General features: G+C 38.8%; 1 protein-coding gene and 1 pseudogene across 1 annotated transcript in view; one reads left to right on the top strand and one right to left on the bottom strand.

Annotated features, from left to right (window-relative positions):
• DDAH1 (dimethylarginine dimethylaminohydrolase 1) overlaps positions 1-14844 on the top strand; it is a 59741-nt gene extending 44897 nt beyond the window's left edge. Inside the window, exons 5-6 of the mRNA XM_011355577.2 lie at positions 9863-10006; positions 11623-14844. Of these exons, the coding sequence (XP_011353879.2) occupies positions 9863-10006; positions 11623-11739 (261 nt within the window). The 3' untranslated portion in view covers positions 11740-14844. The remainder of the gene's footprint in view (positions 1-9862; positions 10007-11622) is intronic.
• A 480-nt stretch (positions 14845-15324) lies between these two features.
• Positions 15325-15443, bottom strand: LOC111736896 (annotated as a pseudogene).
• Between the last annotated feature and the right edge of the window lie 3429 nt (positions 15444-18872).

Genomic DNA, 18872 nt, shown 5'->3' with positions numbered 1-18872 from the left:
GGAAACCAACCCAGGTAGTCCAGCAGCAACTAGGAAGGCATCAGGGGCCAGACCTTCTCTGTCTCAAATGCATTTAAATGCAAATTTTTAAATATCTGTATGTCAAATAAATTAGCCCCCAGGCTGCCAATTTGTGAGCTCAGAGTCTAGTCTTTCAAGGTATATTGGCAACGTGGTAATTTAGCGTGACAGGAAAAGGTGAGCATTTGGATGTTGACATACCTAGACCCAAATTCTGGATTTACTACCTTAACATGTGACCTTGAACAAATTATTGAACTTCTCTGAACCTGGGTTTTCTAATCTGTAAAAATGTTTTGTTTTGAGAAATGAATCAAGAATTGATGAACTATAAATAAATAGGAAATAGCTCAGTAAATGCTCCAGTTGTTTCTTGGTATCAAATGACCCAAGAGAACCTGAAAGATTAAGCCCCCAATACCCAGAATTAATTTTTGATAATGAGATTTAGGGTACAGGTGTCTGGGGAAACAAGCATAATCAGGGTATGACTTTGATAGCCAAGTAGACAGCTGTATACTGTACTTATATACAAAACATAACAGTAAGACTGGGAGATTCGCTTCTGCACATTGCTAGTCTTAGCGAATGCATGGGCAGGGGTAAGAAGGAAGGGTAGGAGCCCAGATTTTGCATTTTGAAAAGAGTGCTTTGGTATAAATTTCTTTCCTCTCCACCTCTGAAATCAGAAGCTTAATCAGGGCTGTGACTCACCCAGAGAATCTCCCTCATTCCTCTTGCCCATGTACAGAGCTTAGAGTGGGAGGTTTTCCCAGCCTTCCACAAAAACTTATTTTTGAGGGTCCTTTCAGAAATGGTTCATGTGAGTGTGGTTGTAGTTTGAATAACAGAAATCTTTCCTCCACATATTCATGTGGGTCTTATATCTGAGCAAAAGCAGCATCTTCAAACATGAGAGAGAATTTGTGAAGGAGATGGCAGCTAGCTTCGAAGGGAATATTTGGCATTGAAAGTATGCCCAGATTTAACTAAAAAGAACCATGTAACCTCATTCTTGGAATCTGTACAGCCAGCCCATCAATTCAGACAGATGTTTAAAAGATAACCTCTCTCAGGTTCTGTTTATGTTGACCTGATCTACCGAAAGACTATGAAAAATGAAAACATGATATCAATTCTATAATTTTATCCATAGCTATATTGACTCAGCCTTAAAAGGTCTGCCCAGACTTATTGCCTGCTCTATCGCTATGCCCTCAATAAACTCTTGATGGATGAATAAATAAGTCAATGAATGATTTTAGATATCCAATAGCAATGAAAAGTGTGCTTGAGCACCACATATTGTATATCTCAATGGAATCTAAAATCAGTTACTTTTAATATTGGCTCAGTTTTGATACGTTTAGATGGGTACATATGTATGTTTCATAGGAAGATCAATTATGAGCAAGCCAAAAATGTGCTCTGAATATTTCCTAAATATTTTAAATACCTTCTATATTCTTTTACTTCGGCATTTGACCAATATGTCCTAAATTGTTCTGTGAAACAACATACCCCAGGAATTTTTTTTAATTGTAATACAAAGAAACTATGAGTAAGAAATGAGAGAATGGAGCTGCTTTCCAGTCCTTTAGATGAGAAAATTCCCAGAAATGTTGGGAACTGCCGGAAATGCCTGGTTGTTAATGCAGCTAGCTATATAAATTCTCTCGGGCGGAAAGCCAGACTCTTCCCCCTCTGTTTTGTGACAGCTCCACTCTGGGGAGCAAGGCCGGTTCCTCCAAAGCAACAGCTGTGTAACAGACCACGACGTGGCCAAGACGATACTCAGAGCCGTTTCCTCTCTACTGCGTGCCTTCTTCATTAAGGAAGTGCCTATGATGGAGTGAGGTTGGCTTTCTTTTTCCTGCCAGCATACCCTTCACTTGCTTGTCCTGCCTTAAATTATAAATTATTATCTCCTGAAGGCAGAGCCTGTGACAACATTGCCTTTGCATCTCTTTCCCTTTCCCACCTCCCATCGCCATGGTGCCTAGCCCAAAGGGGAATCTCCATAAACACTATTGAATTGAACCGAACACCAATTATATCCAATTTAAATAATAATTACTCTATTTTACACAAAGTGGAATAGTTTTGAGGGGAATGACAAAAGTCAGAAAAGGTATCTAAAGCAGCATCTTGACTTCTTGGATCTTCTGTGAATGGGCTATGGAACTTCTGTGTGTTATCCAGAGTCTGGGGTCTCCAGGGACTTGGTAGTGGCTGTGGAGGGTCTAGAGCTTTCACCTTTTGGTTCTGGCAAGGGACGCAGTGAGAAGCCGTAAGTACAGTCCCTGCAGTTAAAAGAACACTAACTTACACAGCGCTCTGGAGCGATTCACTTCCTCTACCATTTTTTTAGAAAAAAATGTTGGAAATTGAAACTAAACAGCCAAATAGCCACATTCTCGGGATATTTGAAATGATGCCCATATTTTAACAAAAGCTTCTGTGCATCCACAAAGCGGAAACAAAACCTGTTCCTCCACCTCACCCTGGTTCCTTCCTGGGGAGTCTGAGCTCTTTGAGGAGAAGCCCTGCCAGGCGGGTCAGTCGTGTGAATGTGTCTTCACGGTGCCAATTGCCAAAATGTTAGAGGGACACACAGTCTCCTGAATCTTTTTCTGTGTGTGTTTTCCTCTAACTGGTGGGCACCCTGCATTGTTTATATACATGTATCTCCTGAACCCAGCTATAAGTAAATGGCAAGCTGTCTTATTCAGACAATAAGAACATATACGAAAAAGGAAAACAATCACTCTGACAGGAAAAAAAGAAACCTGGGCTTTGTTCCGAAAGACAGAAACTCTGTGTGTTTATAATAAACATCTTTAGCTCTTTTATGGAAATAGAAAGTATTTTTTGTTTATCATCTATAGGTTACACTTTCCTAAATTCCTTTTCATTTAGAAAGACTACACCTGACATAGCTTTTGTATTTTTTTTTCTTTTAACAGTTAAGCAGAGCACTCGCTGTCCAGATGGGGGCCCATTCTATTATTGAAAGTCCATTCGGTTCAGCACATTTTTCTTACTGGACTTAACTGATACCGAGGGCCTTGAAAAATTAATTGAAAACCTTCTCCTAAGGTGGCTTTGCTCGTTTTCTTAAGCCATTTATCTTAAGAGTAACTCTAGTTAGAATTTATCAGTGAATTACTTTATGTATTTCCAGCTTTAAATTATTTCCCCACTAAGGATATTATAATTCCTTTCCTTACAGTAATGAAAATACTAAAACTACTCTCAAACAATGCTAGGTTGGGAGTGTGTGTGTTATGTGCCATTGAGTAGGTTCCAACTCCTGGCGACCCTATCAGTGAGTGATGTCTCCAATGTCCTGTCCTCAACAGCCCTGCCCAGCTCCTGTAGACTCATGCCTATGGCTTCTGTTATGGAGTTAATCCATCCCATATTGGTTTTCCTCTTTTCCTGCTGCCTTCTATTTTTCCCAGCATTATTTTCTTTTTCAAAGAAACCTGCCTCGTAATGTGCCCAAAGTAGGACAGTTTCAGTTTTGTCATTTTTGCCTCCAATGATGTTTCAGGCTTGCTTTGCTCTAGGATCCACTTGTTCATCTTTCTGATGTCCAGGGTGTCCATAGAGCTCTTCTCTAACACTATACCTCAAACGATTACTGGCCTTTATGTCAGTAATTTTAGGACTGCCCCCAACAGAAGCTATAAATTATAAATATAAAGCCCAGAAAAGAGAGAAACACTAAAGAGTGAGGAAAAGCAGTGATTAGAATTTCAAATAAATGCCTTTAACTGAAGAACAAAGCAAATACATAGAAACTATGTAGGGAATGGAGGGGATTTTTCACTCAAGGAGGTATGGGTGGGAGATGGGAGAGAGCATGGAGAAAGCTTGAGCCCAAGTAAATAAAGCACAAGGATTGGGGGGAGGGGCAGGAAGCATACAGTCTCTGTTACTCCAAAGTAACTGGGCACTTTCTGAGGTAGGCACAACCCTGGAATTTTAGTTTGTTCCCTCACTGATAAACAAGAAGTCAACACCGATAACGATCCTTGATAACATTTCCTCTGGAATGTGCAACATTCCATATTTCATGTTTCTGCTTCATAGTCACATCGGACATGCATGAGTCAGACTGAGAGGTGGGAAATTTGCCCAGGCAACTTATGGGACCATTGAAGGTATAAAGTCAGCCTATGAGGTGTGGTCTTGCCATGCTTCTTTCTCTTTTAACTCATCTTGTACTGAACCATAGGTGATTTCTTTACCTATGGGAAAAGAGTGCAATGAATTATATGTAGGCTGTGAATTAACCTGGAAACCAACTGGCAATTATCTAGAGCTTATGAATGGTGGGAGCGACTAGCTCCCACAACTGTGATAGACCAAAATATGCTACCCACAATTCTCTCAGTTGCTTAGAAGATTAAGTCAATGAAAATATGAGATTTTCTGGGTTTTGTTTTGTTTGTGTCTAGGCTTGCCCAGGTAATGACTGTACATACCATAGTTTAAGGATCTTTGTGAGGCCCTTGAATCACTGGGGTTCAACTTAGTAGACCTCTGGCCCAGGAGACTGCCTCTTCATTGGTCTGGAAGAAATCCTGAACTCCTCGGGCAAATCAGGTCCAATCCTTGTGAAGATGACAGTCCAGTTCTGACTCAGACACAAGCAGACCGATCATCATGTCCCACCTTCAATTCAGCAGGATACCATAAGCAGAAATTCAGACATTGTGCAATCCTACTCATTGTGCCTGGAAAGAAGTAGGCTGGTCAGATGGACCAAGAGTAGCTGCTGAAAAGTCACACAAATCCTAACTTCCATCTTGCATTTAGAAATAGCTTGATTTATATCAGGAAGAAACCAATCTGCTCTTTGGGTTCCTGGACTATTTTATTAAATCGAAGGTTACAAACTGACAAGAGGTATATGTGTCCAGTTTGCTATATACAAAGTTTTTTCTTTTCCTCCTTTATTTTAATACTTTTAGGTGTTATACACTCACTAGTTCACCCCAGATCCACCATTGCTTATTGTCTTACATCCAAAGTCATTTGGGTCAGAACCATAGAATATAGTACCCTTCTGTATTGTGTAAAGAAAATGACAAACCTCGGCCTCATTGATTTTAACCTGGTTTACTTTAAGTAATGAACTGTATTTATATTTCTGGACATAGGCCATATCTCGTTTTTCTGAAGGAATGCAATTGTTCAAATACGTAATTGATCGCAAAATCCATCCTGGTGTGCTCCTGAGGTTCCCTATATTCCTTGAAAGGAATGAAGAAATGAATCAATTAGTTATAAAGAAATTTTGATTGCCCGCTATATGCCAGGTGACTTCCAAGAAACAAAGAAGGAAGAGTGTTCACATTTGTTTCACATTTAATATGTGCTAGGAATTTATGCTAAGCATATCACATTCATGAGCGTTTTGTTCTTTTTTTAAAATTTATTTTTTATTTTTGATGGTGACATTGGTTAACGAAATACAGTAAGTTTCAGGTGTACAATTCAACAGTAAGGCGCATATATATATATATTGCATTGTGTGTTCATCTCCTGTAGTTAGATTTCTTTCTGTCACCATATTTGACCCCTTTCACCCCATCTACCTCCCTCTTCTCCCCTCCCCACTACCCTTTGGTAACCACTAGTCTGTTGGCCATGTCCATGACTCTCTGTTTGTTTGTCCTGTTCGTTTGTTGCTTTTAGGTTTATATCACATATAAGCGATATCATGTGATTTTCGACTTTTTCTATTTGGCTTATTTCACTTAGTGTGATTATCTCAAGGTCCATCCATGTTGTCACAAATGGCAATATTTCATCTCTTCTTATGGCTGAATAATATTCCATTGTATATATGTACCACAGCTGCTTTAGCCAATCATCTATCATAGGACACTTTGGTTGCTTCCATGTCCTGGCCATCATGAATAATGCTGCTATGAACATTGGTGTGCAAATATCTTTTCAGATATGAATTTTCAAGTCTTTGGGGTAAATACCCAGTAGAAGGATTGCTGGATCATATGGTAGATCCATTCTTAGTTTTTTGAGGAACCTTCATTCTGTTTTCCATAGTGGCTGCACCAATTTGCAGTCCCGTATCCTCTCCAACATTTGTTATTACTTGTCCTGTTGATAACAGCTTTTCTGATAAGTGTGAGATGATATCTCATTGTGATTTTGATTTGCATTTTCCTAATAGCTAGCAATGATGAGCATCTTTTCATATGTTTGTTGGCCATTTGTATGTCTTCTTGGAAGAAGTGTCTGTTCAGATCCTCTGCCCATTTTTTGATTGGGTCATTTGTTTTGTTGTTGTTGTTGTTGTTATTGAATTGTTTGAGTTCTTTGTGTATTTTGGATATTAGGCCCTTATCGGAAGTATTGCTTGCAAATATATTTTCCCATTCGGATGGTTGTCTCTTTACCTGTTGACAGTTTCTTTTGCTGTGCAGAAGCTTTTTAGTTTGATGTAGTCCCATTCATTTATTTTTGTTTTTACTTCCCTTGCCTTTGAGGTCAAATTCATAAAATCCTCTTTAAGTCCAAGGTCCATGAGTTTAGTTCCTATGTTTTCTTCTGTGCAATTTATTGTTTCAGGTCTTATATTCAGGTCCTTAATCCATTTTGAGTTAATTTTGATGTGCAATGATAGACAACAGTCTAGTTTCATTCTTTTGCAGGTGGCTTTCCAGTTTTCCCACACCATTTATTGAAGAAGCTTTCCTTTCTCTACTTTGTTCTGTTTTTTAAAATAATCTTCAAAATTGCCCTATGGGGAATAAGTAATAACATTGTCATCACGTTTTACAGCTGAGGAAATTGAGGCTCAGAGAGCTTAAGTGACTTGCTCAAGGTCACAGAGTTAGTGTGTGGCAGAGCAATTCTGATTCCAAAGCTCATGCTTTGTTCACTACATTATGCCTGGACCTGTATTCAAGGAGTTAGCAATCCATTTGAAAAGAAAGAGAAACTTTGTAAAAACTCTCATATGAAAATGTTTCCTAATTTCGAAAAGTCTGGGAACATTTTAGCAATTCTCTCTAGGGGATCCAGGCAGAAAAGATGCTAAACCATTGGATTATGTATGAAAGAATATAGATTTTAGAAAGAAAACAGCTAAAGAAATCACCATAGGAAATTGATGGGTATAGTGTTATATGGTTTTAAGAATAAAGATTAAGCTCCAAAAAAAAGCTATTTTAAGAGTGAGGTTGAAGATTAAAGCTTGCCAGATTAGTAGATGAGCTTGCAAACTGGAAACTTGAACTTTGTCTGGTCATGCTGTTAGAAAATATTAGTGGCTTATTAAGAGCTTATTACTGTGCTTTATTGTGTATATTACCTTCATTTAACTTTTACAATAAGAATGAGAGACTATTATTATCTCAATTTTATAGGTGAGTAAACTAAGAATTCAAAAAAAAAAAGTATAAAAGCTGACTAGCTCGTAAAGGTTGGAGCTGAGACTCAAACCCAAGTCTTACTCCAGAGTTGATGGTCTTAATATGTTCCCCTCAAGACAATAATAAATGGAAACCACTATTGCTGTGTTTTGAAAGCAGCCCAAAAGGAAGTCACATAAGATGTAATTAAATAGCAATTCATAATAGAAAACTACTTGAGTCGGGATATTTTTCCTCTTATATAAGCCTCTTCCTATTATTTCTGATCATATCCATTTTAAAAAGAGGGCTAAATTGAAGAGGTTGCTAATTTGCTTAGGATAGTTAATCTTTAGAAGTGTCTTTAACGTATTTTTTTTTTAACTTTTTTTGCCATCAAAATATTCTTCAATACCTTTTACTAAAACACAACTTCCCCTCTCTAATCTTATTTTTCTTCCCAAATCTACTTTTCAAGAAATTGTCATTTAAACATATACCAACATAAAAGGGAATTTAACTTCTTAATTGTCCACATATTCTAATAGATCTAAGGTTTCTCAGTCGGAGCTCTAAAGAAGAACCCACCCACAGCTGATCCACAATAAGGGCCCTATCCTTTCAGAGAACAATTTAAATTAAAAAGTGCAAGAGAGGTGCCCAGTCAAGTCCTGTAGCTACACCAAACTGTACCGTGTCATAATTGGATTACATATAAAAAAAAGAATGCCTAATACCACAGAGAATAAATAATAAATACCAAATGTTGATGGTAGTTTGTAGGTGAGAGAGAGCCGCTGCAGCTCTGGAGGCCAAGAAAGAGAGCAAAGTGAGATGATTAATAAAGAATGTTTTGAGTTGCACAGATCTGGGTTTGAAATCATCTGTGTAACCTGTGAACCAGTGATTTGACCTTTTTCAGTTCAGTTTCTTCATTTATAAAAGAGGAATTTTGAGATTAGATAAAAGGTAAAATATTTGGCATGATGCCCTGCTTGTTCTGATGGTCAGTCTCTTCCATTATACTGTGACCTCTTCAAAACCTGTATCTATATCCTGCTCACATTTGTGTCTCTCAGCCTTTGATGTAGTGCATAAGCTTCCCCATTCGTGATGCTTCCTTCTCTACAAAGGATATTCCATAATCAGTCTACTCCTGGCCTTTCTCGGCCCTTGACATATTCCACACTAGGAGAAGTGAATGGTTTACAGGATTGATGAATCAGGAAAAGCTTACCACATGCCACTCTCTACGTTCTCTTGGGAGCATTCAGTCTCTTCCACTCTTTCATACCATAAATCTTACTGTCCAGTGCCGCCACAACCAAGTGGGCAAGTCTACCTAATTCTGGAGTCTAATAATATGAAGCATATTTTCACAAAAATAGTGAAGGGTAAAGGGACACCTGGCTGGAAAGGTAGATTAGAACCAGATTGTGGAAAAGAGCTTGCTATACCTTCATTATATGACGTTTAGGCTGATTCCTTAAAACATATAGATGTTGATAAAGAATGGAAAGAATCTACATGCTAAACCCAAAATAATACTTGCTGTGTTTTTGACGTTTGTACAGTTTTGTTATGTGTGTGGTTTGGGGAGGCGATTATCTTTCGGGGCGGGGTGGGGTGTTGTTTTGATTGTGTTAAGGCGGAAGGATGGAGTATCGATATTTTAAATTTTGTGTTATTTTAAAAGTTATTTTATACTCAGGTACTAATAAACCCATTATTTGATTAACAGACCTGCTAAATCAGTTGTTATCTAGGTGTGGTCCAGAGGTCTGCCTCAGTATTACTTGGAGGGCTTTCAGAATACAATTTTCTATGCCTCACCTCAAATCTGCCATACCAGAATCCGGTGGCAGGGGTGAAGCCCAGGTGGTTTTTTCACTCCTTGTTTAAGTGCATAACCTGCCAACAGAAAGGTGAATTCAGTTTAAATGTTCATAGAAGAAATTGTGCATGTGTGTGTGTGTGTGTGTGTGTGTCTGTGTGTGTGTAGTTATTCCTAAATCAGATTATTGACCATCTGATCATTGTTCTAGTCTTTTTTTCCAATAGATCGGGTCAGCCCTGCTTACTCAGCCAAGGATATGTCAAAACCCCAGATGGGCCTTTCAAATATGTGGCCATTTTGTGTCTTACTGTTAAGTCTTATGAACAAAAACTAGAAAAATTATAGACAGCTTTAAAACCTTTTTAAAATTAGAGACTACATGCTTTTAAAAGAACGACAACAACAAGAACCCTTGCAGTTCTTCCAAAGAATCACAGCTTCATCAGATTTTCTTTTTCTGGTTTTAAGTTACTAGGGGTAATAGACGGGAACTTCAACACAAAGGAAAGTTTTTAGGCATCGCTTACAAGCTCATAGTCCATCGCACTGCCTTCCTTTTATTTGAAAGTGTGGGGAGATGCTCTGCTTAAGCCTGCTGTGTTTCTCTTTTTAGATCATGCAACAGATGAGCGACCACCGCTACGACAAACTCACTGTGCCTGATGACGTGGCTGCAAACTGTATCTATCTAAATATCCCTAGCAAAGGCCATGTCTTGCTGCACCGAACCCCAGAAGAGTATCCAGAAAGTGCAAAGGTAAAAATCATCCTTCTTGGCCACTGCACCTAGGTAGGCCTCGCTGACAGTCTCCCTGTCTAGGGATTTTTTTTTATGTTGGAATGACAAATAACAGGGGCTTCTTTTCCTCTATACTTATCAAATTATTAGGAAAGCAGAAAGGATAATATAATTTAGGGCACAAGAAAAGTTTATTTAATTCACTTTCCTCATTCATGTCATTGGTCACTAATGCATGCACCGTAATTGAGTTGATCATGCCTGGTAGTCAGAGCTTTTCAAATAAGTACTTGTGTTCCAGCTCTGATTAAATGTTCTTCCCCACACTCAGATACTCATTAAGCATACAATTAGGTAGTCTACTGTATCATTGTTTTTGACAAATTTGAGCTGCCCCTCATCAGAGAATCATTTGTTTCTCAAGGCAGAGGTGTAGGAATGACCCAAAGAGGTGGGTGCTCATTGTCAGGGCTGCAAAAGGAAGGGGCTGCACATCCTAGGTAGCATAATAAGCATTAAAAACAAACAAAAAAAAACAAACAAAACAAACAAAAAAAAACTTTGTCAAAAGGTTAGAGCTGGAAGAAATAGAGTACACTTGGAATCTACCAACTGGTCCCTCTAAAGGTTTCTGCATTTGTAATCCAATCAGAGAATTGTCCCTAGATAGAGAATTCTTTCCTGGTCTAACAAAATCTTCCTTGTCATTAACTGCTTCTGAATTCAGCCCTGTGTCATCATCAGAAATGATAATATCCACATTTACTGAGGGCTTCCCCTGTGCCAGGCACTGTGCCAAGTACACTACTACATGCATTATATTATCAATTCCTTAAAACAGCCCTATGAGGGCACTATTATTATTCTAGTCTTTCGGAGAAATAATCCATGGTTCAGAAGTGATCTGATGTCACTTGACTGACATCACAGTGTAGGTAGCAAGTTGACAGAAGTAGGTTTGGAACCTGACTCTGTCTGGCTCCAGCACTCTTAACCACCACAGTGAATTTTAAGGAACAAAGTGCTTCCTAAAGGAGCATGATAGATTGTTTTTTAGGCAGTGTATTTTCAGGTTATTTTTTTTTAATGTGCTTTGTTTGATTATTAGAGAAAAATCTGTGGACTGTTATTTCAAGTTTAGGCACACCCTTTCTATGGGTGTCAAAAGATGCTATAAAATTCATAACTGTAATTTAAAAGCAGTTTGACCTGAAATACTTTGTTTGAATTATATTTTGTCACATTTTTTCTAATGGTGTTGATAAAGAAAGAAATGTTAAAGTATAGCTGAGAGAGTTTTAAAGTGTGGAGAGAAAGTGACATTCAAATTGAAAACACAGCCACCACCTTTCCTGTATCACGTAATCCACCAACGACAACAGCAGAGTAGAAGCATGTCTAGTACCAACCACATTTCTGACACATCTCTGGCTTTGAAGTTAAAGCACAGAGCTAGTGGTTAACCAACGCTCCGAGCTCTGTGGGCATGTGTGTGGTCTGGATTGCATGCACGGCTTGGGGTTAAATGGGTGAAAAGCCTAAATTCACAACCAAATTAATTCTCTACAACAGGCAGTAAGACAGAAGAAGAAACATAATTATTCTTCTCTCGCTCTCCTTGATTCTTACTATAGGTTTATGAAAAGCTGAAGGACCATATGCTGATCCCCGTGAGCCTGTCTGAACTGGAAAAGGTGGACGGGCTGCCCACCTGCTGCTCGATTTTAATTAACAAGAAGGTAGACTCCTGAGTGGCAGTCTCTCCTGCAGCCGGCAATACTGAACTCAAAAGGCCAACAACTGTCCCCTCTCCTGTCGTTTTCATTGACGATCTACTGTGCCACTGTGTGACTAACTTTGGTTTACAAAAGTTTAATTTTAATTTTAAATTGCTTTGTTCTGCACCTTCCCCTCCCTCTCCTCACGGTGATAGCCCCTCATGGGTGATAGCTAAGCTGTGGATTGGCTAAATGAATTAAGCAACCTAGAAAATGTAGAGCTAATGAATTATTGAAATGCGATTAATGGTTGTAAGAAAACACTCATTTAGTGATTGTATTATCAGTGTGAAAATCATTTAGTTGCCAATATACGCTGAAGAATGTGTTCTTGATCAGTCAGATAAGCTGGGGTGGTTTTGTTTTTTGGGTTTTTTTTTTTTTTTTTGTATATCATTTATCATCTTTGCTTCCTGTGAAATTCCCTGGTCCACGAATTTTCCTCTCTTCCCTCTTTTTATCTTGCAACTCTGAAAACTTTTTTTCCAGTTACTTTCTTTGGCTTTTCTCACTTCTATCACAGTCACCTTGACCTTGGGTAAAATCAGGAGTCTTGCCTACCGGATACCTTCCTGCAGGTTCACCCTGTCTGCCACCTGTCTCCTCTGCCTCATGGCTACATCTTCTGCCACCGCCCCAACTCTACCCCAGAGGGGCAGACAGAGCCCTCAGCAGAACTGTGAACAAAATCAGAGCTGCTGTTTGGGGGAGAGTTCATCACACAGAAGCACATCCTGACAGGGTTTCCCCAGAGATCTAAATTCCAGAAGAAGTAGGGCATCACACCTAGGAAGATAAATTCAGCACCAGACAGTTGCTAGGGGAGTGTAGATCAAGAAACTTGGAAATACCCATGGGTACAACGTCTTAGAAAGTCTTTAAGTCACATTCCATGAATTTTTGCTTCATTACTATCCACGTATAGACCTTGGGGAAATTCTTATTTTTTCTTCAGCTCATTTCTATTTCCCTCCATTGTGACTCACCCTATTTCCAGCCTTCTACCCCCAGCAGTTATCCTGGCTTAGCAAAGTTATTTCCTTCAAAAGAGACATCACATCTAAAAATGATTATTGATGGTCCAGTGCGAGCCAAATGGAGCATGTTCAGGAAGTGATTGGCTTGATGCTTGAAACCAACTGCTGACAATGGACAATTACACTTTAAAATATCCATGAATATTTTCTGTGGAATTCAATTAAAATTTCTTTTCTCTCTAGCCTTCAGATTGCAAAATCTTAAACTGACACGAATCTTTTACATAGAACAATGCCTCGGTGAAGGGAGAGATCATTGTCTTTTACTTAACCCTGAAAGAATCAGTCTTTTATTTTATTTTTTGATGGGAAATGACTTTACTTGTATTTTATTTTATTTTTATTTTATGTTTATCATGGCAACATTGGTAAACGAAATCCAGTAAGTTTTAGGTGTGCAATTAAGAATCAGTCTTTTAGCAGGCCAGGGAAATGGTACTTTCCAAGGAATGATGACTGATCCAGACACGTTATAGAACTTCCGAATCATCTCCACCTTTCCTGTATTGCCTGTGGCTTGTTGTTTAAGAGTAAGAATCAGGGAGATTAAGAAATACTACTTCAAGATTTGCTCTGCTCACCTGTGTGTATGTAATCAGTCACCTTCATTCATTTCATCTCCCCCTTAGCAAATGGAAGTGATAAACCTCTGAGAAAACCGGGACACATTTAACCACTTTTTGTCTTTTTCACGTATTTGATGATTTTTTGCCAAAATGTGGAGGAATTTCTTCTCCTCCTTCTCTTCCTTATTGCTTAACTTTAAAATTCACTTCACATGCAAATATCTAATTATATGCATCCTGTGAATAATCCTTATCTTAGTCAATGTCATATTTCCAACTGTCTTCTCATGGGTGAATAATATGTTTTTACGAAAGAAAAAATAAATGTTACCCACATGCCCAAGTTAAGAAAGAAAAATTGTCCTTAGCAGTTACGGTTGCCCTTTGGGGTTAAATGTGGCCTTGTGCTGGCAAAAATAGACATCCCCTGTGAGAGTTCAACATCTCAATGCAACCACAGGAAAACAAACCCAATCAGCTGGATTAGGCCTAATGTTAAAGTTAACTGGCATATAATTTTCAATGTCTTTACTCCTAGCATCCCAAATTAAAGAATGGTTTTCTATTATGTTTAGTCAATTGCAAATTATTAGATTTTTCTTTTGAACAATTTGTTTTACAGAAAGCTGTTTTTCACTTTTCCTTTCCTTCTTTCCTTCTCTTTGTCCCAAGAAATCACTTAGAATCTGTGTGCCTCTTCTACAGAATCTTATTCTGCATTGCTATGTCACCAACTAGGCTGGCTTCTTTGGACTCCCTATGTGATATGATAATGTGAAAATCTAAAAGATTTGCAGCGTAGTAGTATTACTTCCTTGGTATTCTCATCAGCATAATGTTATCTTTGAAGAGGAATGATAATCTGTTACATAGGTTCCCCTCTTGTCCATTGTGATTTATAAGACTAGATTAACTAACAAAAACTGCTTTTTGACATTATAAAGACATTAGTAATTGTACGTAAGTAAGTAAAAGTTGAATTACTTGATCAGTCAGTAAGATTCAATTTAATAAGGATGATATAGAGAAAGTACATTATTTAGCATTATCTCTTCAACTGTGTGATGGATTGCTATAGAAATCAATAAGCAGATCTCACTAATGTGTATTGATTGCTCTTTTAAGCTACTGTGAACAGATTTCTAAGGCCATCTCTTCATCTCAAAGGGGAGAAAATAGTCTGTAGATAAATACCGTGACTTATTTAGAGTTGCATGTTAGTCTTTGTAATTATTTACTCTTTAACATTCTACAGAACTCAGACATGACTTCCACACGGTGTTAGGTTTGTGCATTTTCTTGTACTGACCATCTTGTTTCAGCCAATGTATGGTTATCCACATTGTGTGCCAAAACCAGTAATGCCTTTCACAGCCCTGTAGTCCAGAGAAGTTCTGCACTGATTTTAGTCTCTTGCTGTCCTGATCCTACAAGTATACCAATCACGACAGAATAAAGTGTGAGTTGTACTGTGATCAACAGTGTATGTCTCTTTTTTAAAAAAAAGAAACAGAAATTGCTGTGGCAAATGAAGTCATAATTTCTTTGCTCTCGGAGATGGGAAGTTTTCTCTCTTCTCCTATAAGCAATGGAATTAGAAATACTGTGACTATAAATCAACTGCCATGAGTAGCTTGGATTAAAATGATAGTTGAAGAGATACTTTATTTCAGGCACCTAAAAAGTGTGCATGCTCTCCATGCTGCATCGGAAGATTGTGCTTTCACGCGCGCTCCTCCCTAAAAGGTTTCCCTTGCTCCCTTTTACTCCTATCTGGTCAGTACAGTGCACAGAGGCAATCGAACAGATTTTCTCTTCACTCATACAAGAGTTTGGGTTTTTGCTTTTGTTTGTTAGACAGTAAGCATATTTTAGGAAATTTGAAGATTTCTTTAATGAGGCTTTTTTATTTTTTATTTTTATTTATTTTTATTTTTATTTATTTATTTTTTTAACACCTACAGCACCTGGTCTTCCTAGGTGGTCTCCCATCCAAGTACTAACCAGACCCAACCCTGCTTAGCTTCCGAAATCAGATGAGATTGGGCATGTTCAGAGTGGCATGGCCTTAGATGAGGCTTTTTTATTTTCAACAATTTTTTGTCTAAAGTAGCTTCATTTTCTTTTTCTGATTTTAAAATTAACTGGTCACTGTAAAAGTAAAATTTGAAAAACACAAAAGAAACTATAAAAACAAAAGTAAAGAAAAAAAATTATCCCAAGTTTTATCACCTAGAGATAGTTGCTATTAACATTTTGGAAAATATCTACACATCTCTGAATAGATGTAAATATAAAATAATTTTACATAATCATGCCATTCTATAGCCTGCTTCCTTCACTTAGCAATATATTAGAGCATCTCTCCATGACAATAAATATAGATCTATATGATCAATTTTAACAACCCCGAATATTCCATGATACTGTTGTTGAAGTAGCTCTTTCTAATTTATATGGAGTGTTACATTACAGATGTTCAGTATCTGAGCTAGTAGCTGAGGGGTCTTCGAGCTATCAAAAATGCATTGCTTATAAGGTTTCACACACACCCAGAGTTAGTTCAATCTAGTGTCTTCTTATTATACTGAATGGTATGAGCAAATGCTCACCAGAAGCACAGATCCGTACTAAAAATCCTTGCAGAGGTCATTGATTCAATCACACCCTCTCAGCTGGTGTTGCATTGATTAGATCTGCCTTATTCAGGTTGTCATTGATCTGGGCAATGAAGCTAAAAAATGCCATCGGCCACCCCTGCACACATTCTGTGGCCACCTAAGTGCCGGAGTGCTCCTCAAAGCAGAGAAGGGAGACACACTTTAAAGAAAGAGTTGGCAGGGGTTCCTTGACTTCCCAGCCTTCCAGAAGGATGGAGGAAGATAAGAATGAGAAAAATCCTCTCTTATGATGAATTGCAGATTCTGGAAATGGGAATTTTGCTGACTGAAGAATGCTAGCCAACAATAGTTTTGGATACGTGAGCACATGTTTAACATACCCACTTTCTGCCAGTCTCTGGGTACAGCTCCTGTCTTTCAAGAGCTGACAGTCTAAGACGGGCAGAAAAGGAAGACTACACATGTACACAAATGATTATGACACAGCAGAAAGTTAAGTAAGAACTAAAAAGAACAGCGCTGTGGTGGTTCCTAAGCAGGGTACACCAGACAGAGGAGTTGGGTTTGATCTGAGCTGAAAAGAGCTCTGGTTTCAACAGGCCAAGACGGGAGTGCAGGCATTCAAGGCTGAGGAAACAGCATGAGCAAAGGCATGGAGGTAAGAGAGCATGGTGTGCTCTTCAGAAGCACTACTTTGTGCCAACTAACTCTGCTGGGCCCTGGGGATACGACAGTGACAGTCCCTACTTTCCTGGAATTTACATCTGAATAAGAAGACAGTTATGAAACAAGTTACTGCAAGTGTGATGAACATTATGAAAGAATGAGGTGCCCAGGGCAGATGGTAGGGGCAAGCAAGTGGATTCGTTTGGCAAAAACATAGGAAAACATAAGAACATAGTGAAGTTATGTAGGTTGGAATGTCAAGGGCCTTGACTGTTAAAGTAGACTGAATTTGGCAGTCTGTGAGGATCCCCTGAAGACTCTTGTTTGGGTCAGAGAGCTTGGCACAGCAATATTGTATTGGATAAATGAAGACTGAAACTGGCATTAAGTTTAATTTCTCCAAGTTTAATGTGTCATTTAAAAATCTCTTCTCATCACCAAAATGGAAACTGAAAGCTGTGCAATTAACTCTCTTTATGTTTTCTCTCCCGAAAAATAGATTAATAACACCTTCCCCCTCTCCAAAGGGACATTTTCAATGTGAACAAGATAAAAGGACCGAAAGGTTCTTTGGAAAAAAGGTATAATGTAAATATCATTATCATCATCATTATCCTCATTAACTCCTATCACATCAAGTCTGGATCCCATCAAAGTGTCATCTTCTATTTGAAACATCAATCACCTACTCCAGAAATAACTCAAGATTTTCATCATTGATGCCACTAAGCTGGCCTGACAGCTTCCATGGAAAATTCACAGGTTTCCTTGGTAGCCAGCACGGCTGCTCCAAAGACACACTTCCATTAGGGAACTGTTGGCAAATTGGAATGTTTCCCACCTCCCTTCAAACACTCGTTTTTAACTCAGTGAAAGCTGGGCCACTTACAGCATGAGATAATGGGTATCAGGCTTTTAGGAGAACGTGTAAGTACCAAACATATTACCGTAACTATAAATAAATAAAAGATTCAAATCAGTATACCAGCTAACCATTTGGTAAAATATAGTCTGGGCTGGCTTGTAACATGATGGATCCCTAAGTTTTGGGAAGATCCCTCTATTTATAAACAGAAGGCTTAGTCATTTGACTATAAATACAAAGAGCAAGCTTGAGTGAATCAACACAGACCTAAGAAGGTAGTTTGCTTTTTCATAAGCTTAAACCTTTCAAAACTGATTTTTTTAAAAGTTCTTACGCATGGACAAGGAAATTAATTGATTTGCTCAGACTTTGGGATACCATGTCCATCCTTGGACCGGGATGCCAAGGGTTATGTGCTGAAATTTCCCACTATTCTGCAACAGCACAAAGACTCCGCATATTTCACAGTAATGCAGGGGAAGTTCAGGAACTGAACAAGTCCTGAGTCTGAGTGGCATTTGAGCCATGTAGAAATATTAGCTCTTCTACCTCCAGAAGAAGCTTGTGGAATGAACAGATTCATGAATCCAACAGAGGCTTGAAATTCCAGGGTAGGATATGAGCAAAGTCACTTATTTTGTTTACTGGGACCCAGATGAGCATATGAAGTCCCCTAGAGATAGTGCTACAACAGCAACATGGGGCTTGCTTTCTTTCTGGGCTTGACGGTCATTGAGGGAGATGGGCAGAACACTGTTACCATGGTGAGATGGTAACAAGGAATCTGTCTGATAGGAAACAGGATTCACCCCTACTTGAATCAAATAAAGAGATTTCATGAAGGTCTGTTTCAAAGGTATGGGTGTTAAGGGAACAGACAAGAGATGGTGAGACACCCAGAAAACAGCTGTCAGCAGTACTCCTAGGCCCAACAGGACAAGGACAGGAAATCATACCGCTGGATCTGACACAGAGTAGGGACCACTGCTCTAGCTAGAGATCAGGCTCCAGAGCAGGGAAGCAGTGCCTCAGCCTCTCTTCTCACTCTCTGATCTTCTAGTGCTCCCCACTGACTGAACAAAACTACAAGTTGGCTAGTGACGGGGCCCATGAGATGACCGCAGCTAGGGTCAGCCTCATAGGTCCCAGGGCTGGTAGAGAAGAGCAGAGGAAGGATCTTGAGAGGATAGACGCTAATCGGCACAACGCCAGCATGAACATGAGCTCGTAGCCCGTCAGAGTGGCCATCGCCGGCTCTATCTCTCAATGTTGGCATTTAAGTCATATTTCTTGCACATGCCAGTTATGTGGTCTTATTCTCTCTCTCAATATCAGAAAATGATTGGAGAGA

Source organism: Pteropus vampyrus, unplaced genomic scaffold (genome assembly GCF_000151845.1).
Source record: "Pteropus vampyrus isolate Shadow unplaced genomic scaffold, Pvam_2.0 Scaffold22, whole genome shotgun sequence".
Taxonomy (NCBI): domain Eukaryota; kingdom Metazoa; phylum Chordata; class Mammalia; order Chiroptera; family Pteropodidae; genus Pteropus; species Pteropus vampyrus.
Note: the sequence above shows the minus strand (reverse complement) of the source record. Positions and strands in the feature narration are given on the sequence as shown.